Source organism: Microchirus variegatus (assembly GCF_963457635.1).
Source record: "Microchirus variegatus genome assembly, chromosome: 9".
NCBI lineage: Eukaryota > Metazoa > Chordata > Actinopteri > Pleuronectiformes > Soleidae > Microchirus > Microchirus variegatus.
In genome coordinates, this window is record NC_139810.1 from 22,259,184 (window position 1) to 22,283,096 (window position 23,913).

Sequence of the window (23,913 nt, forward strand, 5' to 3'; positions counted from 1 at the left end):
TAAACTGATTAAAAATTGCAAAAAGGCAACATTAACTCAAATGTTACCGTGGTACACAGGAAACCATGTCTGAACACATTAAACATGTCCTGTCCAGCACTTCCGTTGGCAGTCTCGTTGACTGGATGCGGGGATCGGCAAGTAAATGTGGTCGAGGGACAATTTTATTGTAAGCAATTGTATATTGGGCCAAAGCAGCATATCTTCATCAGGCAAAGTGCCTTCAAACGTCTTCAGTCACAAACAAAACCCCACGTTTGCTGCCTTAAGCTAACAAGAATGTGGATGTTGTCTTTAATCAGCAGCTTGTTATGAAGACAAATGTGTGTGAGATATGTGCTTATACTGTTTATATTTATTGTGCATCATTTCAATTGAGAATGACTTCTTTGACCCCAAATGCAAGTGTAGTAATTTTACCAAGTTTGAACTCTCCAAACTTGGCTGTCTCCATGACAGCAGCTGTGTTTTTAATTCTGTTTTTCAAACCAATCATTTAGTTTAAGTTAATTGTCAATTCTAGTTCATATTTTTTTTTCAGAATAAAAGCTCTGAACTCGATAGTATTATTTTTTTGTGAAAATAAGCAAGTTTGCTATATACAGGCGGAAGTCAAAACAACACTTTCCAAGATTAGTGACAAAAACAAACAAACAAACAAACAAACACAAAATACCCGCCGAGAGGGCAGAAAAACAAACGTAATATATTGAAGCAGGTGAACTATAGTAATAGTAGTAGTAGTAGTTTAAAATGTACATTTTGTAACTTTTATATTTTACGTTAACTTAAAAGTCAATTATGGCACAAATAACGTATTTTCAGTCAGCCGTTTATTTTCTGTAAAAATCGTGACGTAACACTGCCTATAAAAACGGCGTCGCCGAGCTATGACGTTCTTCGGGTACACGGTTCTCTAGCGGGTCGTTAAGTACTAGCTCGTTGTCCGCATCAGAATCCAAGTCAATCTTCCTGTTTTAAAACCCATCGGTCTAATATACGACATTGTCTCCTCTGTTCACAGCCTTCCCTGTCCGACATGAGAGCCAAGGTTTGTGTTTCATGTCCGTGTCATCCGCAAAGTTAATTTCGAGTAGTGCTAACGTTTGTTAGCTCGTTAGCAAGTCGACGGGCCGAAACGGCACGCCGGTTATTTCCTGTTAGACTGTGTTTTTCCCAGATGTGTAATATCATAACAAACCCTGTGTATGTTTGAATGCCATATATTCGCGTTTATAATGAAGCAATTTAACGTTGTTTTTTTGTCTTCCGCAGTGGAGGAAGAAGCGCATGCGCAGGTAAGATCGAGCATGGCCTTCAGTCAGTAACTCTAAATTTCAATAATGCACTGAACGGATTCTATAACATGCATCAGCTTTATACTAATTTATAAATGTGTAATTTAAGTCAGTTGTGATATACACGTTTCAAATTAATCTACATGGCAATAAAACAATGATTTCTATATTTTCAATATCAGTTTGTCATGTGTTCATACTTTGAGATTTGAGAGTGCATGTAGTTGCTGTTTAACCTCGGATGTGCTAAATTTAAACATGTTAATTGATTTCTTGAGCGTTAAAATCGTGTTCTGCTCATAAATCTGATTTTGATAATGCATCATGTCGCTTAGTGAAATCCTTCTGATATTATTTTATTGGTTATTTCTTTTGCATACCGCTTTGATACGTTTATAAACTTGGCGTAACGTCATTTTATTCAATCATTTCATTTCTGTAATTTAAAGTCTCACTGCCTTTTTTTTTGTTTGTCATTTTTAGGCTGAAGCGCAAAAGGCGAAAGATGAGGCAGAGGTCCAAGTAAACTGCGTCTCTGTCTCTGCTGTGACGTCATACATTGCCATCAACCTGGCTGATGAGTGAGCACAGCTGGAGAACCAGGACCCTCCCAGCGTGGAGTCTGAGGCCAGTGGCGTCCAAATCGACCTGATGCAGCTGTTTGACATCAACGAGCTGATCCAAGAACCGCAGGGTGTCAGACTTTTTCTCTGGGACATTCTGGACTCTTTGTTCCTCAACTTTTATCATTTGTCTTTTTGTTTATACTCTGATTAAAGGTTTTGGTTTAAAAAAAAAAAAAAGAACTTCGGTCTAGTTGCTTTGATTTCAGGGTCTCCGAGTGTTGGGACACTCTCCTTGTTGCTGATCTGATAGTTTCAAACCGTACAGTCAAACAGAACCTGCATGGGTTGCAGTCTAGTCCTTAGCAATCATACTTATGACAACTAACGTGTTCATACAGTATTCCCTTTATATAATCTACATTTCTTGTCAATTGCACCCCGAGGGTGAGGGGGGGGAAATGTGACTAGGTATTTAATGTTAATACCTCGGAACAGGAACAAGGAAACAAAATATATCATCATGGTTACTGTTATTTCTGTGTCCATACACAGAAGTGTCACGTGTGTGTGTGGGACAAAACTGACAAAAGGCTGGAGGTATGAGCTTGAATTTCACACAAACTAAGCAGCACTTGCATTAATTCATTTTCCGTAATGGAAGACGATGTCATTTGTGTAAACACTCCCAGTAGGTGGTGCCGTTCTCACAGTTATGAAAATATCCAAAAATGGCTGTTAAACACTTAAAATGACCTTGTTGAATCTGCAAAGGGTCTTCCTTTTCAAATCTTGTATTTGTAGAATAGTTATTCAAAAAATATATTCCTTAAGAAATTATATATAAAATATTATTTTCTTGTTGACTTAATATTTTCTTTATTGATCCTAAATCCAAGTAAATAAACATTAGTTGCAAAGTCAAACTGACATCTGACTGACATGAGGTGAAGTTTACACTTCCAGTGTTCCTGCTTCATCACTTTTCCCATGTCACAGATGAGAGTAATTTTGTGATCACTTCTGCTCTTCTCGACTAAACTTCTGTTTTCCCAAGTTAAGTTATTTTTATTTTTAATAGACCTCACAGTCTATTAAACACAGTGTGTATCTGAGGCACAGCTGCCAGCGATAGAATATGTTTTTTATAACGGTAATAATAAGACATTTGGTCATAATTATCCCATTATTAAATGTATCATATACAACATTCAACACAGTATAAATATGCTTCATAGGGCCTGTCATAGGACAGAATGGCTGTGACCGAAACGGCTCCTGGTACAAATTTTAATTACAGTTGTCCACACAATTATTTATGTAATTTAAAATAAATGTCAAACAATCATTCATTTTGCATCATAAATAGTATTATTAAGTATACGTGTGCTATCATGCAATATTGTGAATACTTTTTGTTCCCTAGGCCGGCCCCCTCTTGACCACAGTAGATGCGCATTGGCCCCCAGGTCATTTGAGTTTGAGACCCCTGGTCTATAACATGTGGGGTCTAATATAACATAGACCTCACATGTTAAAATGTAGTAGTAGAGAAAATGGTGAAAGCATGGATGAAACAACGGATGTTTCAAGTGTGGGCCAATATATGAATTTACTGCATTTGGTTTATTTGCATGTTAGTCTTCACCATAGTAGGATCTGGTTGTTGTTGCTTGACTGTGTGCATATTTTTCATCTCTCTGTTTACATAAAGGATGATTAAACTGTGTGAGCAAACAGGCCCACGGCTAACTGTCTGTAGCCTGGTAACCGTGGAACAGTTTTTACTGTCAGTGAAAAACCGCCCGAGTGACAAACTCTCCTTTGTGAGGTTGAAAGTGTTTTAGTACTTGAAGTGGAACACAAACCGTGTGGTTGTTGCAACATAATGTAGTGGTGTCACGACTCAGGTGCTCTCTGGTGAAAAGTAAACACCAGCTGGCACTCGTGCATATGGAAGCTGCTTTACCCTGGTGTGAATAAAAACATTCACTCTTAAGTCGTATGTATGACATCAAAGGTCATAACTATGAGAGGCAAAGCTGAAATGATGAAATAAATTCATAGTTGTGAGAAAAAGGTCATGTTTTATAAGACGTGCAGTGTAAAAAAGAAAACTCAAAATTTCAAGGGAACTTGCTGCAATCAATTTTTGAGTTTACAGCCAGAGTTGTGCCAACTCAAAAGTCAAAATTTTATTTTTTTTAAATATTTTTTTTACATTTTCTGAACAAGATTAATTTGTAAAGACTGTCTGAAAAGAGAATTGAATTTTGAGTTGGCACAGCTCTAACTTACAAGTTTGTCTAACAAAATAATTTTAGTTGATGGAACTTTTTAAAAACTCACAATCTTTTGTTGGACTGTAAACTTAAAAATTGGGTGCATCAAGTTGCCTTGACATTTTGAGTTTTCTCTACTTTTTTTTTTTTACAGTGTACATCCAAATTATACATTCTCACAATTACAGCATTTTACTTTTTTTCTCCGAGTTATGGCTTTGATATCATTTGTATGTATGGTCATGAACTGTCCAGGGTGTACCCCGCCTATCGCCCAATGTCTGCTGAGATTGGCACAGCACCCCCCGTGACCCTCTGGTGGAGGAAAAGCGGTAGATAATGGATGGATGGATGGATGTATGGTCATGCTTTTTGTCCCATAATTATGACTTTTTTTTTTAATGTCACAGTTACTAACGTAACTAAACCTCAGTTACGACTTTTTAAATTTCACAGTTATGGGTTTTTATCTCATAATCACAACATTTATCTCAATCTTTATTGTTCTTTATATGTCACAAATGTATGTGACTTGTTTATGCCACACTTGTGTCATAAATTAGGACTTTTATACTCACAATTATGGATTAATTTCTCATAATGGCAGCATGTTATCTTATGTATGTCTTTAGATCTCACAATCAATGACTTTTTGAAATTATTATTTTTTTTTTTTAACTTTTTTTCCTCACAGTTATGGCTTTGATATCATAATTATGACTTTGTATCTCATGGTCTTGTCTTTTTAAATCTCCCAATTATGACTTTATCTCATGTGTCATGTGACTTTTATGACACAGTTGTGCCATAATTCTGACTTTATTCTAACAATTAGGGACTTATTTCTCATAATTATGTCATCTTAGCTCATAATCATATAAATATGTACCTTTTTATCTTACAGTTATCAAAATGTATGTATGTATCTCATGGTTATGTCTCTTTATCCCATAATTATATATATATATGTATATATATATACACATATGTACATATGTACATACATATATATATATATATATATATATATGTATATATTAATGTCACAATTTTGACTATTTTGGTGTGTTTTTTAACGATCCTTTTTTTTTATCTTCTGTTATTGACATGGCCTTCCACACGTGACACCTGCCTGGTGGCGCTTTCACAGTCTCCGCAGTGGTCATTGGCGCTTGCGCACACAGAACGATTAAAGATAACGGCTTGAGCAGAGTCCGTGCCTTATTTTATTCACGGTTATTTTGGCGCATTAGAGGTTGCACAATTTTCCGTGATGGTGACATATTAGAACGTGGCCTCTGGACATACATACATTGGGCTCGGTGGAACACGCTCAGCCCGAGTCTGTGCAAGACGCCACAAGTTAGTGATGTTTCTGTTTCTGCAGGATTTCATGTGAAGGAGGGTTTTCCAGCAGAGCCCCGCCCCCCCCCCGCCCCCCCTTGCTCTCCGTCTCTGCGTGTCTCCTGCGAGAGAAGAAGCTTCTCATGAAGAACGGATTAGTCCCTTGTGGGTTGAGGAGGACGGCGAAGACAGCCCGCGAGATCATGATTTAATCGATCGAAAGTTTATCGGCGATGGTGTCCTCCGTGAATCGGTGGTGAGTCGTGAGAGGCGCTCACTCCGCCACAGAAGCAGAGAGAGGGGGAAACAGAAGAAGGAGGCCAGGTCGAACTCGGTGATATCAAGCGGATATTTGCGATGTCAACCGCGGCTGCACAGCGAGGCATGAGCGCGGGCACAGCGGTGGCACCCCCGGCCTCAGGGGACCACCAGCTCCCCGGTGAACGCGCTGTCAACGTGCTGTGGTCGTTTGGAAAATGCCTGGGCGCGCTCCTGCCCGTCTACCTGGCCGGGTACTATGGCTTCAGCATCAGCGTGGTCCTGTTGGCCCTGATGATCTACATGGGCTGGACACACAGTCGACTGGAGAAAATGGCCAGGCTCAAATCTGCCATGTATCTCCTGGAGAACGAGAAGGAGTTCACCACGGAGAAGGTTTTCAGGGCGAAGAGGGATCTGCCTCCCTGGGTAAGGACCTGCAGCATGACCACACTGACACTGAGCACTCTGCAGTATGTGGACAGTCACCATGTCACACCTGTCACATCTGTCACAGCTGTCAGGTTTTCTCTTTAAAGCTGCATCTCAAACTGCTTTTTCATGACGGCGGCGTGTTATTTACTGTTAGGGCTGTTTGCTCACATAGCGTGAATACACTGGCACACAAAGAAAAGAATACATGAAATGGATGTGTGCATGATGCATGCAGGTCTCTGTCTCTCAGTCTCAGTGACTGTGTATTCACGTGAAGGGTGAGCTCTTCACGGTGTGTGGATGAGACTGTTATACTGTACGCAGAAAAATAAATGCTGAAATGACAGTTTATCTAAGAACAGGAGCGATTCTCTGTGTTGGTTTCCCTTCTCCTTTTTCATTACACTGCCGGTTTTGGTCCTAGAACCCGATGACTCATGAACATCCTTCAGAGCAGAGGCAATGCCACCATATCTGGAGAGAGAGAGCTAAAGAGAATGTAGAAAGAATGTGTGCTTTTAGAAGATTGACCTCGTACCAAGTCTTAAGGTCTTGTGCTTGTTGGTGCCCTGAAGTTACCAAATCAATCTGACTAGAAAAGTACGTGTAGTATATTCTCCTGTTTGAAACCAAAGTATACGTCCACACTGCTGTGTATTCCACACGCCCATGAAAACACACTAAAGTATTTTACTTACTCTTGTCATGGTTGGACGCGATTTTACATGACCGTGTGTCATATTTGTGTTCATGCCTTTACCCGTGTGACTCGTCCGCAGGTCAACTTTCCTGACGTGGAAAAGGTCGAGTGGGTGAATAAGGTACGTGTGTGCACTGTCTGCAGCTGTATGTTTGTAACTTAGATTTCTGTTTGACGCGGCTTACAGTTAAAGGTCCAGTGTGCAGCTGGATCTATCTATCTATCTATCTATCTATCTATCTATCTATCTATCTATCTATCTATCTATCTATCTATCTATCTATCTATGAATGCGCCAACAGAATCTTACACGCTGGATCTTTAAAGAGTCAAGAGTGCTCTACTTTATATGGCTGAACCTTGTAAAAACAACAAAACAAGCAGTAAGATGTACAGATGATTTGAAATTAAGATGTTGGAGTTGCTCCCAACAGTCGTGTAGTGGCTCACATTTAAATACGAAGATGAAATACACTTGTGTGTGAGCTTGAAGTGACCCCACCTATACCTCTGCAGCCTCTCCATCACATCAGATAATCTACCAGTGTAATTACGACGAGAGAAAGAGAGAGAGAGAGAGAGAGAGCGGCTCATATCATACTATCATCTCTTTGGCGGAACAATAACCTCACATTCACATGAGAGACGCGTGGATGTGAATACTAATGATGCAAAATGCCCTTCTGGACAAAAAAACTGTTATGAACTCGATGACAGACGCCCATATTGTGGGATTGCAATTTGCTGGGCTTATTCCTCTGCTGTAGGTTTTTCCTGACATGTGACTCAGCTGCTCAGCCTCTTTTACTTTCAGCCTTATTATCAGTCTTAAAAAAATGTCTTCAACCACAGAAGTGAGAAGCTGCAGAGAAATAAAGCTGATAACAGCAGGAATTAATGGATGTTAGAACCTGCACTTAACTTGTGCATGTCCATAACTGTGTCATAAATAATGTGCAGGAGCCCAAATAGATGTAGATGGAGTTAATGAGCTCGCTCAGTCTCATGACTGCTGGAGGTGGAGGTGGAGGTGGAGGTGGAGGTCAGGGGACTGTCTGGATTGTTTACGAATCCAGACATTGGTAAACAATGTCTGGATTGCTTGCCTCAACTCTTAAACCTCACACTGAGATGCTGAAGCTAACACAGGTGTGACGCTGCGTGGAGAAAAATAACACTTACATACAGACTCAGTTCACCTGAACCATTGTAAAATAATGAGGCTCAGTATCACTTCTTTGTGTCTGATATCTGTACGGATATCACAGCTTTGAGTATGACAAAATATTTACTAAATTACACTTGTTTTGCTTTTCCCCCCTGATTATTTGTGCTTTGTGCTTAATTACATAGCTGTTTTTTTAAATATCTTATACAGAATGTTGTTATCTTGTACCTAAAAGGGAAAGTTGAGTAAAAGTATCCAGAAAATGACTTTAGTCGTAGTAGCAGTGGTAACTTTTTAATATTTAATATTACTTAAGTAAAGACATTTACTGTACTTAAGTATCAAGACTAATTTTCTGACATAAAATGTACTTAAGTTTTAGAAGTAAAAGTATATATATATTAAAAAAAAGGAGTTAGGATTGAGCCATGGTTGTCTTTCAGCTGGAAGGTTGTGGGTTCAATTCCCGACTCTGCTAGTCTATGTGTCCTTGAGTAAGTATGTGAATGGGCATCAAATATTGAAAGGTGTGTGAATCACTCTTCTTCTTCTGATTTTACTTGGTAGTAACGAGTAACAAAGTCAGAGGAAATGTAGTGGATTAAAAGTAAAAGTTTATATAAATAAAGTACAGATATGTTATGTTTGTACTTTGTTACATCACAACACTGCTTTTACTCACATTTGACACAGTGACTTTTTGCCATAGATGCTGAATATCATATTGGAAAGACAGTAAAAGATTTATTCACTTGATTGAGCTGTTGTTGTTCTTTCTCTTTCTTTCTTTTTTGGTTGTATACAAATACATACTCAAACAAATTCAAATCTTCTATCAGATGTTTTTCTCAAACCGTCCAGGAAACACGTGTCAGCCACAAGGCTCTCTGTGGTGAGGCTTTGATAAAGCTCATGCAATTTCCCTCTCTGTCAATTCTTATTTTGTTGTCTTGTGTTCAGTGTTCTGCTTTTTCATCTTTTTTTTTTTTTTTTTGAAGAAAAAACATTTGCGAACAGCTTCTGTACAAATGATAGTGAAGTGTTTTCTACCATTTCATGTCTATTGTTTCATGTAGCCTCAGTGTAAGGTAAACAGTGGTGATGTATCCTGTCATGTAGATCCTGCAGCAGGCTTGGCCCTTCATCGGTCAGTATCTGGAGAAGCTGCTGGTGGGAACGATAGCTCCTGCCATCCGTGCGTCCAGTATCCATTTGCAGACACTCAGCTTCACCAAGGTCAACATAGGAGACAAGGTATGATGATGGTCTGCCCTAAAAGCGGCAATCTATTCTGTAAATGTCCCACGATCGAGGCCGTGTTTGCTTTGTTTTAAAAAAGCAGCTGCTGTGTTCACAGGCTTTGAAGGTGGTTGGTGTAAAGGCTCACACTGAACACGACAACAGACAAGTGATGTTGGATTTATACCTGAGGTAAAGCATCGTGACTAAGTTATGACACAGAAATCACAAGTTTCACTGGGTTAAACGACACGTCTATCTCCTGACTTTGTCGCTGCTCTTCTCTTGCAGCTATGCCGGCGATGTCGAGATCAATGTTGAAATCAAGAAGTACTTCTGCAAAGCGGGAGTGAAAGGAATCCAAGTATAAGAAATGTGTTGTTGTTGTTGTTGTTGTTGCTGGTCTGAAATCAGAATCTTAATGTTGAACTTTGTCTTCGTAGCTCCACGGGAAGCTGCGCGTGATCCTCGAGCCTCTGATCGGAGATGTGCCTCTTGTCGGAGCCATCACTATGTTCTTCATTCGCAGGCCTGTGAGTTTTTCTCTATTATTTTTTATTCTTTAAGCTGCATTTATGTCTAAAGGAAATTATTCATTATTGTATGTTCCACACGTGTAGAAACTGGACATCAACTGGACTGGGCTGACCAACCTGCTGGATATTCCTGGGCTGAAGTGAGTTGATGTGATAGAGCACAATCACAGGTTTATCCTCCATTTCTGCTTTTTTTAATTTACCAGCCTGGAGTAGTTGATTCCTGACCACCATAGTCAAAGCCATTAAACACAGCAGAGAGTCTCACTTCTGCTGATGCACCTTCATTACCACCAACATTTAAAGTTAATCCTGCATGAACTGTCCTCATGCACTAAATACTTAACCCTTACAACACAGAGCATTTTTTCCCATTACCATGTTAAAACGTATATACAGAGGCTATACAAATGTGCAATATGGAGTGACTTATATCCTTTATTTCAGCACAACCTAGGCAATCTGATGACATTATTATATATGTTTTTCCAATTTCACCAACTATATAAACACATCTGAGCAAAAAGTACTTAAAATGTAAACTTGGAAAATTAAAAATACGTCACAGTTCAAAGATCACTTGGTTGGTTTTTTTTATTCAACAATAGAAAGGAGAAATGAATCATTACTTTGACTCAATCACACATAAGAAGACAAAAATGCAACAACATACCAAGAGAACACCTGCGGTCCAAATCCATGCCGCGTGAGCGCTAAGGGTTAATAGAAGTCCAGCATTTCTGGCTCTTTTAGAAAAGACATTTTGAAAAAAGCCTGGGGCTTTTTAATGTCCTTTCAAAAATATCACACAGAGGTGAAGTTGACACCTCACTTATCTCTGGTAACACTTTGAGCGACACTTTATTTCTCAGAGAAATGTCTTATCTTTATCCCCTATAGGTGCTTCCTGTTGTTTCTGTTCCTATGACCCTAAATATACTATTTGCACATTAGTATGTAGCAGTAGTCTTTTTTTTTTTCTGCAAACATCAATCTCACATTCATTTGCAGTGCCATGTCGGACACTATGATAATGGACGCCATAGCCTCTCACCTGGTGCTCCCCAATCGCCTCACTATTCCCCTGGTGACTGACCTACACGTGGCGCAGCTCCGCTCTCCTCTCCCAAGGGTAACAAACAGTCAAACAGCAAAATTCACACTGTGTTAAAAAAAAACAAAAAAAACAAAACACGATTTGACATTTTCAGTTTGTCTGTGTGTTTTTCTGTGCACATGCTAGGGAGTCGTGCGTATCCATCTGCTGGAGGCTGAGGACCTGACTGCTAAGGACACAGTCATCAAAGGCTTAATTGACGGGAAATCGGATCCGTACGCCGTTTTGCGCGTAGGAACCCAGATCTTCACGTCTCATCACGTAGACAGCAACCTGAACCCCCAGTGGAGGGAGATGTACGAGGTGAGAGGGGACCTGGGGTTGAGACGAGCGTGGAGCTGAAGCCGAGGTTAAAAACAGACAAACAGAGTTATCGTATTGGAGCTTTTTACTGAATTTAAAGAGCTGCACTTCCCCCACCAGTGTGTGTGCACAAAGTTATAGCTTTGGTATTGGTGTCTTTGCTTCCACGGGAAGTGCGCTGTGTCATTAGAAGTAAATATTTCACTTGGCAATTTGAGATAAACAGTTTTTGTGGGCGCAGATTTTATCTGCGTGTCTGCTGACAGGAAGCTACTGTCTCTGAGATAAGCAGTTCTTGCGAAAACTGTTTTCTCAAGGTCACATTTGTCTTCTTAGTGAATGTACTTTATAGAAAAGTTTTTTAAATTGTCTGAGCACACAAGTAAAAAGTTCTTGTCCTTGTGGTTCTGTATGCATGCCATTGTGTTCTTGTGTTGTGTGTCTGTGTGTGTGTGTATCTATATTTGTACATTTGTTGTATGTATTGTGTATTTGTGTGTGTCAGGTGATTGTCCATGAAGTACCTGGTCAGGAGTTGGAAGTGGAAGTATTTGACAAAGACCCAGACCAGGATGACTTCCTGGGGAGGTAGCTTATTCATTCTCATTTACCTGGTCTCTGTGTGCTTTTCATGTCACTTTCATTTCTGCTCTTGACGCACTGGGAGCCATGATTATTTTTTTTCTTTATTTTGATTCTCTGGTCTCTTTGATTTATGGCTCTCTCTGCCTCTCTTTCAGGGTAAAGGTGGATTTCGACATTGTGAAAAAGGCCCGGGTTGTAGATGATGTAAGTGGCACTAGTTATGCTCAATAAAAATCGTGTTAAGTGTTATTATTGTCCAGGATAATGTAAAATATTAAAGTCAGACTGCAGTTTCCCTGGTAGCATGTGACTCCACAGATCCCTAGTGCCTCCTCGTGATCCCACGTCTGTAATCCTGGCATCCTGTCCGGGCTCAGAGAAAATAAAAAAAAATGTGTGTTTGACACGCCTCCCGTTTTTCTACACAGTGGTTCACTCTGAAGGACGTCCCATCTGGCAGCGTGCACCTCCGACTGGAATGGCTCTCTCTGCTGTCCTCTGCTGACAGACTGAGTGAGGTTAGTCTGCTGCTAATACGTAGTAACTCAGGAGATCTGTGGTGCGGTGGCAGTTTTGACGAGATGACGCAACAATTTCGTCTTTGTGTAGACTTTAATTAAAGCATCTGCAGATGATTTTACAAGCACAGTCGGGCAGCAGAGAAGCGTCAGTGGGCAAATAGGCAAAGAAGAAAGAGAGAGATCTGTGATATTTTATGTGGTGCTCGGGATGGATTGATGTGGGCACTTGTGGTAAGTTATGATCTGTTGTTCTGGAAGAGGGGAGTTTGTGTTTGTCCTGAGGAGTACAAGGTGAAGAGACACAAAGAGTGGGAGAGTCCATCCCGGAGGAGACATCGTAAACTTAGGTGTGAAGAAGCAAGGAAGGGAGTAGTGATTAACTGGAGGAGGAGGGATCATAGAAGGTTACTTTGATTGTAACAGAATTACATCAGCTCTTGTTTTATCAGGGAATTAATTTATTTGTACACTGTAACGCCATGTTATCTTTTCAATAATTATTACTTATGTGGTATTTTTGTCTTTGTCATATTAAAACACCAGACAGACAGGAAACAGCAATATACGCCTTTATTTTCTGTAGGCACCATAAGCCTATTTCATATATTTGCAATGATATTGACTTCATGATTTGTTGACTGGGAAGAATTTTGATGTTTTGAGTAATTATTTGCATTATTATTAGTAGTAGTAATTTCATAATTTGTGTTAGTTACACTTCCTGATTCATGTTTACTGATAGGTGTGTGATATTCTGCAGTGACATTGCATTGTATCATTAGTATTTGCCTGCGCTTTTAAAACTCATTCACTGCCAGCCATTTTGACCAGTGGTCGAATTGACTGCAAATCAAGTCACTGGCAGCCAATGAGTTTTTAAGGCACACAGTAGTCGACGTGAGACACTAGAGGTGAGGAGACTCACGGTTTTCGGATTGTCAGGTGGAAGACAGTAATATTAGATGGAAAATACATTAGTGTCATTTCTATTTCAACGTTTCAGTTGGATTTATTTGTGTTTTGTTTCACTGTAAAAAAGAAAAAGTTGAGAAAATTTCAAGGTTTTCAGCCCAATAAAAGATCTCAAGTTTTTTAAAAGTTCCATCAAACAGTTTGGTGAACTAATCTTTTTCAGATAATTTAAAAATTAAATAAAAATAAATCTAATTTTGAATTTTGAGTTCGCACAACTCAAACTTACACGTTTGTCTAACAAAATAATATTAGTTGATGAAACTTTTTAAGAACTCGAGATCTTTTGTCCTGTGCTTTTAACTCAAAAATTGATTGCAGTAAGTTACCTTGAAATGTTGAGATTTCTCAACTTTTTCTTTTTTACAGTGTTGTTAATTTTTAAAATAAATCTTAAATTTCATTTAAATTTCACAACAGTCAAATTTTTTTTTTTTTTTTTCCGTTATTTATTGTTGTTTTATTCAATCAGAAAAACCTTACGATTGAAAATCACAAAAGTGATAATCACCAGAGAGGCACAGACTGACAACATAAAATAACACAAACGCATCATAAAATATAACACAAAATCTGTCACACAGATGGAATGAAACACATTTTGACCCAATAAACGATTACAAGTAATTGAAATAGTTAGGTTGTCAGTGGGTACTGTTTTGAGTTTTTGCCTCCATCTGTTTCAGGTGATTCAGAAGAACCAGAACCTGACCAGTAAGACAGCGGATCCTCCATCTGCTGCCATCTTAGTCATCTATCTCGACCAAGCACACAGTCTTCCTGTAAGAGAACAGCTGTTTGACCTGCTGTGATGTGGTGTAATCTTACTTTTTTTGGATTTGTTAACCACATTGATGCGTTTCATGTGCTGTAGATGAGAAAAGGTAACAAGGACCCCAGTCCAATAGTGCAAATTTCCATTCAGGATACGACTAAAGAGAGCAAGGTAAGAATTCAACCAAATTCTTTATTATTTGTGTTTCAAATCAAAGCAAACATGATCAACATGTTTCCCTTTCGTCTGCAGACTTGTTATGGGACCAACAGTCCTGTGTGGGAGGAAGCGTTTACCTTCTTCATTCAAGATCCTCGCAAACAAGACATTGAAGTTCAAGTAAGTAATGAGACAAACAAGGATATTTGTTGTATATTAAACTGTGGTGTTCCCCCAAGGTTCGATTTTAGGTCCCAGTCTTTTTAACATCTACATGTTACCTCTCGGTAAAGTCATCGGGAGGCATGGCGTACGTCTCCTGGGGACCAATTGATGTCCTTTTTTAACTGCATTTTAGACATAAAACTATAGATGGGGGAACTAGTTGTAAAGTTAAGTCACTAGCACTAAATCTAGCCAAACAAGTCATTTAAGATTCAGATTTTGAAGCACACTATATATACATATATATATATATATTATTTATAGAAACATTTTTTAACCACAGCTGCTTTTTATCATCTGAAAAACATTGCCAAAGTGAGACAGTTTCTCTCTCTCTCTCTGGCCAACACAGAGGCACTAATCCATGCTTTTAGACTGGATTACTGTAATGCTCTTAGAAGAACAAAGCTCAGCTACAGCTACTTCAAACCTCAGCTGCATGTTCGCTGACCAGGACCAGAAAGAGAATGTTACATTTTAAAGACATTAAAACTGTTTTCCTGTTTCTTTTAGAATAGATTTCAAGATTATTTTTATTTGTTTTTAAAGCTCTTCAGGTAGCCAGTCTTTTAATTACACCCAAAGTAAGAACAAAAACGTTCTGTTATCATGGTCCTTGTCTTTGGAACGGCCTCCCTGAAGACCTGAGGGCAGCGGAGAATGTAATATTTAAATAAATAAATAAATAGATAAATTAAGACCCACCTTTTTAACTATCCATCCATCCATTATCTACTGCTTTATCCTCCACCAGAGGGTCGCGGGGGTGATGTGCCTATTTCAGCTGACATAGGGCGATAGGTGGGGTCACACCCTGGACAGTTCACCTTTTTAACCTTATATTTAATTTTATGCTGCTCTGCTTATCTCATTTATTTTTAGCTACTGATTCACTTATCCAAATCGTTACATTTAATCTGTCACTACTAAAATACTACTACTTTTTAATTTCTCTTTTACCTTCTTTTATCTCCTGTGTATATCATCCATTAGTATTTAGTCTCCCATGTTTGATTTCACGGTAAAGCTTTAAAATACATTTTTTTTTCTTCTTAATGAAATAAGTCCCTGTTATTTCTCTGTAAATCACAGTTTTGTTTTGTACGTTCCTCTTTTTTTCTTTGTTTTTTTTTTAACTCAATTTGTCGTCCTTTCCATTCATGAGTTTTACCTTTTTTTCGCTGGTTTTCATTGTAACTCAATTTGAATTTTCAATCAGGTCAAAGACGATGATCGTACTCTGTCCCTGGGAAATCTGACCATCCCTCTGACCCGCATTCTGGCTACTCCCGATCTCACAATGGACCAGTGGTTCCAGCTGGAGAATGCTGGATTAGGCAGCCGCATCTACATCAAAGTTGTGCTGAGGGTCGGTATTTAACAGGTCGACCTCCGTGTCGGCCGTGTAGACAGTAATTAAGCCCAGCTGAAGTCTGTGTGTGTGTGTCATCGACGAGTCTTTCTGGTTCTTTTCAGAACATTTGGTAACACTTTAGATTAGGGAACACAGGTGCTTACTAACATATTTAAGTAGCATGCTAGCCCTTTATTAGTATCAATATTAATATGTGCTTAATCAATAAGCACATATTAACACCTTATTCTACCTCTATTATGACATTAATTAAGATTTTTCCTACATGACGTGTTTAAAGGTGCATTATGTAATAAATCTAAAGCAACTGGCCATAACATCCTCCTAATATGTCACAGAGTCTCAGGAATAATATTCATATAACAAACTGAACTCACCAACAACAACAGTACAGACAAAATATTTGCATTAAAAAAAATATTTTGCAGACTGCAAATCATGTTTATGTTTTGAAATCATGTTTTGGCATGTGGCGCCACCTACCGCCGTCTACCAGTCATTGCAGTCAGTAGAGTCTCAGCTGTGAGCAACCACGGGTTGCCAGTTACATCAGAAAACGATACCTAAAAGACATCGGTATTTTGAATTTGAATGTAGTAACCGTTTTTGGCCACATTCTTACATATGGCACCTTTAATATTTACTAATAAAGGGCTAGCATGCTACTTATATGCACGTTAGTAAGCACCTAGTTTACTACCCTAATCTTAAGTGTTACCCAAAATTCTAACAGAGAAACCTGAACTTTCTCTTCTCTGTTTATCCTGAAATAAAAATGATTCTTAGTACCAGAAACAAACTGAATGTTATCCGCTCTCTCCATGAAACTGGTCGAAATCTTAGCTCTTTTTTTTGCCTCCCACTAGGTTTTGTGGCTAAGTGACGATGCCACGCCCACAACTCCGTCTCCTCGGCCCTCTTCCTCTGGATCTGGATTGGGTCAGGGTGGAATTACATCAGAACTGAACCCCATGGGACCCGGTGGGTTAGGCAAACCTCAACCAGCACGACCACAGCACACTACGCCTGACCCAGAGTTTGCAACTGAGGTAACGAATACTTACCGTGGCGGTCAGCACTCAGCCTCTAAAAACATGCACCCGTGTAACGTTCCTCATCCTCTCAGGGAGTGCTGCGCATTCATTTGGTCGAGGCCCAAAACCTGATCGCCAAGGACAACTTCATGGGCGGCATGGTGAAGGGAAAGAGTGACCCCTATGTCAAGATCCGTGTGGCAGGGATCACGTTCCGCAGCCACACCATCAAAGAGAACCTCAATCCCATCTGGAACGAGCTCTACGAGGTAATAAGTTGTTTGTTTTTGCTGTTATCTGATGTAAATGATCAGGTCTTGGATTTGATGTAATCTGTCATTTTTCCTTTGTTATGATTTAGGTGATTTTGACACAGCTTCCTGGTCAGGAGATCCAGTTTGAGTTGTTTGACAAGGACATTGATCAAGATGACTTCCTCGGACGGTTTGTGACAGCATTAAAAACACAATTTTCACAGCTGCCATCTACATGTTTTTTTTATATATATATATTGCAAACTAAATAAGAATATGAGTTATTAGTTCATGAGTTATGTCTTTACAGGTTTAAGCTGAGCCTGCGAGATATCATCAGTGCACAATTCATCGATACGGTGTGTGTGACACATCATTGAAATAATCTCAGCATATAATTAAATGATTAAGTCTAATCATACTTAAACACATTAACATTGCTGTGTTTCAGTGGTACACATTAAATGATGTGAAGTCGGGCCGAGTTCACCTGCTGCTGGAGTGGCTGCCCAGAGTCTCTGACCTACCCAGACTGGAGCAGGTTGGATATTTTATCAGACATTTCCAGAAAATACAGATAATCTGTGATTTCTACCAGGCGCGCATTTTTGCTAAAGTCCTTCCTGAAGGGATTTTTAAAATGGCATAAACCAGAATATGAGATGGTTGGTAGGATTGAATGTGACGTGTCTTTTTAAGGGGAGAAGAATGAAGAAGTTCTCGTACTCTTGAGAGATGTGTTTTTATTGTAAGTGTAGTTATTTGGAGGTTTTGGTGGACTGAGTTCACCAAAATAACTACTTGTGCTCGGATGGACTTTCCTCCGTGAGCGTATACTTTCCCTATGGAGGTTTGTGGCGGGGACACATCAGTAGTAATAAGACACCCGCTCGGTTTGTCTAACCTCATATTAACGTCAGCAGAACTTCAGCATTTTTGCACAGAAGGAGTATTGTATATGTTATGTGATGATGGGCTGCCGCGAGGCCAGCAGAGAGGAGAGGAGAGTAGGAATGATTACAGCAGGATTAAAACCTTACAAACAGTGCTCACCCTTGTTTACTTGCAATGTTGAAAAGGAAAGAGCCACCACTTATGCAGCGAGGGTTGTGAAAGTGATTCACGCTCATAAAGCAACACGTGCAGATGCTTTTTGTCGATGTTTTCCGTCTGTGTTGCATCATTTCCTGTTTCCTACAGATCTTGCAGTACCAGTCACAGCAGTCGTACCAGAACAAGGTTGTGCCGTCAGCAGCTGTGCTGTTCGTGTATGTGGAGCGTGCCCACGGTCTGCCGGTGAGCTCACATCTATGAGTCCCTGGGCTTTTATTTCTTGTTCGCAGTGATTGTTTTTGTAGGACGTTGTCGATTTCATTGTTTTTTCATTGTGTGCTATAACAGTTGAAGAAAAGTGGGAAGGAGCCAAAAGCTGGGGCTGAGATTATCCTCAAAGGTGTTTCACATAAAACCAAGGTAGGATCATTCACAGCGTTCACACTGAGCTCGTGAATGCAGCAAAAACACGGGAACATTGTTTGTGTCGGCTCTTTTTTTTTTGTAAGGTTTGCGAGCGATCCACTTCTCCTCGATGGGATGAAGCCTTCCATTTTTTGGTTCGTGATCCCAGAGATGAAACACTGGTTGTTAAGGTGAGAGTGGGCTTTCCCGTGCCCCAAAATGTAAAATGTACATCTGAAAGTGGTTTGGGGGAATGTGCGTCGAAAATTGGAAGTGGAAGGGGCTAAAAGGTGACCCCAAAAACTTCAAAATCAGGTCATCTGGTGCCAAGTTTAACGTACATGAACGAAACTTGTGTGTGTGTGTGTGTGTAAACTTGTGTAATAGGGAAGTGATATTATGGTAATGCCATACTACTTCTGTGTGGGACATAAGGTAGGATTCATTTTAACTAATAACATGGTAATGCTCTAACATTTTGAGTAACATGGTGTTATTCTAATATCATCTCCTTATTACCACACTGTTACCACTGTGATAGACCTAAGATTTAATATATATATATATATGTATATGTATCTATATATATGTATCTATACATATATATGTATTAACAGAAAAAAAAACCATAACATTCATAAAAATGTTATCTGAAAGAAAGATAAAGTATCAAAACATACACCATAAAAGCAAGTGGATGTGTGGAAGTGAGGCAGGTAAAAAAAGATGTGAAAAATGTTTACTCGCTTATTTACTCGCTTATCATTTTAAGACAGGAGTCTTATACAGTATGTGTGTGTGTGTGTGTGTGTGTGTGTGTGTGTGTGTGTGTGTGTCTAGCTCTCCCACAGCTGGGGCCAGAGCCTCGGCTCCCTGACTCTTCCTCTCAGAGCGGTTCTGGCTGAGCCGGGCTTGGTGCTGGACCGCTGGCTCAGTTTAGATGGAGTTCTCCCCGAGAGTCAGATCCTGCTGAAGGTCACATTCAAGGTGCTGACGATGAGTTGATTTTCAAGCATGATAAAATAAACTGTCTAGATTATATTTAATGTTTAGCTGGAGTTGGAGTAAACACACCAGATTATAGCCAACGGCTTGGGCAATGATTTCCAGGTCCTGGACACTCAGCTGGCGGTGTGTCGCAGGGATCCAGGTGATGCGGGTGTTGATGGTGGCGGAGAGGAAATCATCCCCAGATGGGTTCCTTCCCATCTTGACCTCAGACACAGAAGCGGCTTCGCCATGTGAGTCACACACGCGCACACACACACGCGCACACACACACACACACACACACACACATTCTTGTACTTGCTGCATACTGAGGACCGGGTAAAAGAGCTGACAAAGTGAGGACCAGCATTTTCACTTTATAAATCAACACAATTACAAATATCTACTTATAATATAAGTAGACCCAAAATGTTTGGTCCAAAATTTGAAAAAAAATTTGACCCAAAATTTGACAAAAACGTCATACTATACTGTCATCCAAAATTTGAAAAAAAAAATTGACCCAAAATTTTTGGTCCAAAATTTGAAAAAAAAAATTATGCAAAATTTTTGGTCCAAAATTTGAAAAAAAAAAATTGGACCCAAAATGTTTGGTCGAAAATTTGAAAAAAAAATGGACCCAAAATGTTTGGTCCAAAATTTGAAAAAAAAATGTATGCAAAATTTTTGGTCCAAAATTTGAAAAAAAAAATTGTGGACCCAAAATGTTTGGTCGAAAATTTGAAAAAAAAATTGATGCAAAAATTTTGGTCCAAAATTTGAAGAAAAAAAATTGGACCCAAAATGTTTGGTCCAAAATTTGAAAAAAATATGACGCAAAATGTTTGGTCCAAAATTTGACAAAAAAAGTTATACTATATACTATGTCGTCCAAAATTAGAATTTTTTTTTTTTTTGGACAGAGTATAGCATGTTATAGCAACCTAAGGAAGTGATTTCAATGAAAACAAAGTGAGGACCGACCAAAATGTCCTCACTCCGTAAAAATGTCCTCACTTTGTTGGTTAAAAACCCTCACTGGTCCTCAGTATGGCGCAAGTACAAGAACACACACACACACACACACACAGGACCGATGACCCGTTGTGTAGTCGCTGCCTCTTCTGTAAAGAAATGATGGTTTCTTTCCTTTTTCTTTAGTATATTTCCTTCTTCAAAACAGATTTTGTAATGTTTTTTTTCCTTGGCCTGTTGTTGTTGTTGTGTTGCTTATGTATGCAAATCAAAAATAATATGCTCTTTTGTGTGTTTAGGGCCAGTGAAAATGTCAACTCTGCAGGCCAGGTGAAGCTCACCTTGGGCTACTCCACAGAGGAGAGCAGGCTTTTCATCACTGTTTACTCCTGCAGGTCTCCTCATGATATTACTGTAGTTTTAGCATCACATTTTATTTTTATTTATGTTTTTTACCTTGAGCAGCCTTCATGTGTTAATATGATTATGTGCTCACAGATCCCTGACTTCCTGCTCCAAGGATGGTGCAGACCCTTATGTTTCCTTCGTCCTGCTTCCTGACAAAAAAGGCACAACCAAGAGGAGAACTGCCACTAAGAAGAGAGACCTCAACCCAGAGTTCAACGAAAGGCAAGACAAACACACAAGACACTTGTGGTGATGGAGAGACAATGGAAGGATACTGATTAACCTTTCCCCATTTTGTTTTTATCTCCCTGTTTTCCGTAGGTTTGACTTTGATATGTCTCTTGAGGAGTCCACACAGAAAAGACTGGACCTCTCTGTGAAGAACAGTGTCTCGTTCATGAGCAGAGAGAGGGAGCTTATTGGCAAGGTTCATATCATCATCATTCACCCTTTAAAATACACAATTGCACACATTAAAGTCTTGCTTTTTAATCAGTTACTGTCTTTGTCTTCTTGTTATTCTCAGTTTCAGCTGGACTTGGACCAAATAGACCTTAAGACGGGTGTCACACAATGGTAATAGTTCAACCTGGCAACATTATATGTTCAAATACTGTTCTACACGATCATATTTATTTAATAACAACTAACTGTGTCATTTCTGTTGTTTAGGTACGACTTGGTAGCAGAGACCAACTAGAAGAATCAACGCCTGATAAGATATATATATATATAGCAATTAGTGTTGCTTCTGTGATTAGTGACTTGTGTGTTTGTATATTCAGCTTAAGTGAAAACTTCCATCATCACTGAAGAAGAAGAAGAAGAAGAAGAAGAAAAAAAGATGACTTATGTGCTTCACAGAAACACAGTCCACCACTATTTACATTTCGCGTATCACCCATGAAGTGTTAACTGTGCTACATGTATGCACTGTCTCTGACAGATTCTTCACTAGAGTATTTTGGCTGAATAGATATTTGATAATGAAGCAACTGTGTTGCACAACCTACCAAGTTTATATATGTTGACAAGCATGAACAAGTCACCTTTGAATTTTATTTATAAAAGGGCTCATGCTGTGGTTGAACACCCTGAGCTATGACAAGGTTTTAAAGATTCGCAGCGTCCGACACAACTGAAAGAAATTCTTTTAAATTTTATTTTGTAAACTCTTCAAAAGAAAAAAAAAAATGTCCCAAGATTACTTTAATAATATATGTTTTTATCATTGCCTTAAGTATTACAGAACTGTGCTGTTTGTCAGTGTTTATGAATTATGTTCGAAATGAAGTTTTGTATGTTTCAACCAGAGCTTTATGAAAGTTACTTTTATAAATCAAAGTATTATTGACAAACCTTAGACCCTCACATAACCACTGGAAACAGAGGTCTGTAAGCCGAGTCTTTATCACTGTGCTTTTATGAAGAGAAACACCTTTGTAGATTCTAAAAAACACATCGCTGGTGCTTCTTTGTGTTTGTACGTGTTTGTGGGCAGTTGTAGTTTCTATGTGCAACAGGCTGATGTTAGTATTTTACTTTTTGAGCTAAATTCTTGTGAGAAGAGAGAAAAATACTGCAGCAGCAGCAGTGAAACGGCACCCGTGTACCACCACTGTTGTGTTGCCACAAAGGTTCAGACGCTGATTTGTGGCAAACGACACGGAAAATATTGTTTTAAGATATCAGAGGGGCAGAAAACGACTGCTGTGCTTTGACATAATTTCGACGGATCTTCTTGTAGCTTCTGGAAATATAGATTAAAGTTTGCACTCTCATGGATCCAACGGATGTGTGGCTTCATTTTGTGTAAAATAACAAAAAAACAGGACCATAGTAACACATTACATATCTGTCTGGTACTGTATACAATCTTAGAAATAAGGGTTCCAAACGTGTTCTTCTCCAAGGGCTGAAGTTCTACCTGGAACCATTAACTTCTGAAATCCCTTTCCCTGAAAAAAGTGTTTTTCAAGGGTTCTTGGTAACACTAATGGTTCCAGTAAGAACCATTTTGACCCAGAGAACCCTTTAAAGCCCCTTTCCTAAATAGAGGCTTTTAAAGGGGTTCTTGGTAACCTTGGTAATAATGGTTCCAGGTGAAACCTTTTTTAAAGGTTCTACCTGCAACCATAAAGGATTCTCCTATGAGGACAAGCCGAAGAACCTTATATGGTTCTACTTAGCCCTTTTATTTCTAAGAGTGTCATGGCCAATAGGAAGACACTGCTGAATATAATAATGATGATAATAAATATTATTATTTATTAGACAGACTCTTTACATTCTATACTGTATATTAGAATACTTCATTTACTCTATAGTGGAACGAACAGTGTTGTAATGTAACAAAGTACAAATACTTTACTACTGTCGGCGACCTTGAGTGTCTTGAAAGGCGCCTTCAAATATAATGCATTATTATTATTATTATTATTATTATTATTACTGTACTTAAGTACAACATTCACATATTTGTACTTTGTTAAGTATGTTTCTAGGAACGTACTTTTAAACTATCTTTGTTACTACCAAATAGAGTCAGTAGAAGAAGAGTTGGTAATGGTCAACACTGAGCTACCATTGCTATATCCTTACTCCTCACTTTAAAAAAAAAAAAATTGTACTGTAAATACTTTTGATACTTAAGTACAGTAAATGATGACTTTCACTAAAGTATTATTATTTTTGAAAAGTGACTTCAACTTCTACCAAAGTCATTTTCTGGTAAGATGCTTGTACTTTTACGTCAGTATCCAGTATTTTAGGTACTTTCTATAAGACTGGGAAGTATCTTTTAAACTTCTTCTCATTATTATCATTATTATAAATATTTCCACCAGGTGGCGATAGAGCGCTGACAGAGCCTTACTTTCCCGTCCAGCTGGCCGGGGGTTCACTGCCTACAGATGTGAAGGGCGGGGGACGGGAGTCCT

General features: G+C 39.0%; 1 protein-coding gene and 1 long non-coding RNA gene across 2 annotated transcripts; both read left to right on the forward strand.

The window, feature by feature from the left end:
* Nucleotides 1-887: 887 nt before the first annotated feature.
* On the forward strand, nucleotides 888-2,104 carry LOC310932000. The gene is made up of 3 exons (XR_014592932.1): nucleotides 888-1,051; nucleotides 1,276-1,298; nucleotides 1,782-2,104. It is a non-coding gene; the product is annotated as an uncharacterized lncRNA (long non-coding RNA).
* Nucleotides 2,105-5,682: 3,578 nt separating this feature from the next.
* esyt1a (extended synaptotagmin-like protein 1a) lies at nucleotides 5,683-22,743 on the forward strand. The gene is made up of 31 exons (XM_083894486.1): nucleotides 5,683-6,174; nucleotides 6,960-7,001; nucleotides 9,168-9,302; nucleotides 9,406-9,479; nucleotides 9,579-9,651; nucleotides 9,731-9,820; nucleotides 9,908-9,963; nucleotides 10,835-10,955; nucleotides 11,067-11,243; nucleotides 11,749-11,831; nucleotides 11,984-12,032; nucleotides 12,257-12,346; nucleotides 14,008-14,103; nucleotides 14,196-14,267; nucleotides 14,349-14,435; nucleotides 15,700-15,849; nucleotides 16,722-16,904; nucleotides 16,982-17,158; nucleotides 17,251-17,333; nucleotides 17,454-17,502; nucleotides 17,595-17,684; nucleotides 18,344-18,439; nucleotides 18,545-18,616; nucleotides 18,706-18,792; nucleotides 19,442-19,588; nucleotides 19,712-19,842; nucleotides 20,872-20,961; nucleotides 21,065-21,196; nucleotides 21,296-21,401; nucleotides 21,501-21,550; nucleotides 21,647-22,743. The coding sequence occupies exons 1-31, from the start codon at nucleotides 5,845-5,847 to the stop codon at nucleotides 21,672-21,674; spliced, it is 3,246 nt and encodes a 1,081-aa protein (XP_083750612.1). The 5' UTR covers nucleotides 5,683-5,844; the 3' UTR covers nucleotides 21,675-22,743.
* Nucleotides 22,744-23,913: the final 1,170 nt, after the last annotated feature.